The 658-nt window shown below is 38.0% G+C and overlaps 1 protein-coding gene across 1 annotated transcript; it reads left to right on the forward strand.

Annotated features, from left to right (window-relative positions):
• Window positions 1–14: 14 nt before the first annotated feature.
• Window positions 15–652, forward strand: LOC115069765 (zinc finger protein 239-like). Its single transcript, XM_029561980.1, has one exon. The coding sequence runs from the start codon at window positions 15–17 to the stop codon at window positions 420–422; it is 408 nt and encodes a 135-aa protein (XP_029417840.1). The 3' UTR covers window positions 423–652.
• Window positions 653–658: the final 6 nt, after the last annotated feature.

Genomic DNA, 658 nt, shown 5'->3' on the forward strand with positions numbered 1-658 from the left:
AGTTCTTTCATCACATGTCATATCTTAGGATATATCAGCAAATACATACTGGAGAGAAACCCTACAGATGTGAAGGATGTGGCAAGTCCTTTTCTCAAACGTCAAGTCTTAGAATACATCAGCGAACACATACTGGAGAGAAACCCTACAGATGTCAAGGATGTGGGAAGTCCTTTAGTAAATGGTCACATCTTAGAAGACATCAGCAAATACATACTGGAGAGAAACCCTACAGATGTAAAGAATGTGGCAAGTCCCTTACTGAGATGTCAGTTCTTAGAGTACTTAAGCGAATACATACTGGAGAGGTACCCTACAGTTGTGAAGAATGTGCAAAGTGCTTTAGTAAATGGTCAAATCGTAGAAGACAAGAGCAAATACATACTGGAGAGAAATCCTACAGATGTGAAGAATGTGGCTAGTCCTTTAGTCAAATGATATATTTCAGATTACATCAGCAAATACATACTGGAGAGAAACCCTAGAAATGTAAAGAATGTGGCAATTCCTTTAGTCAAATATCGCATGTTAGATTACATTAGCAAATACATACTGGAGAAAACGACACAAATGTAAAGAATGTGGCTAGTCTTTCAGTGAATGGTCAATTCTTAGAAGACAGCAGCAAATATGTACTGGAGAGAAACACTGCAGATGT

This window comes from Nannospalax galili, unplaced genomic scaffold (assembly GCF_000622305.1).
Source record: "Nannospalax galili isolate Female #2095 unplaced genomic scaffold, S.galili_v1.0 scaffold15370, whole genome shotgun sequence".
NCBI lineage: Eukaryota > Metazoa > Chordata > Mammalia > Rodentia > Spalacidae > Nannospalax > Nannospalax galili.

What these genes read in the sequence shown, in the direction of transcription:
- LOC115069765 (XM_029561980.1), top strand. Translation starts at nt 15, where the DNA reads ATGTCATATCTTAGGATATATCAGCAAATACATACTGGAGAGAAACCC.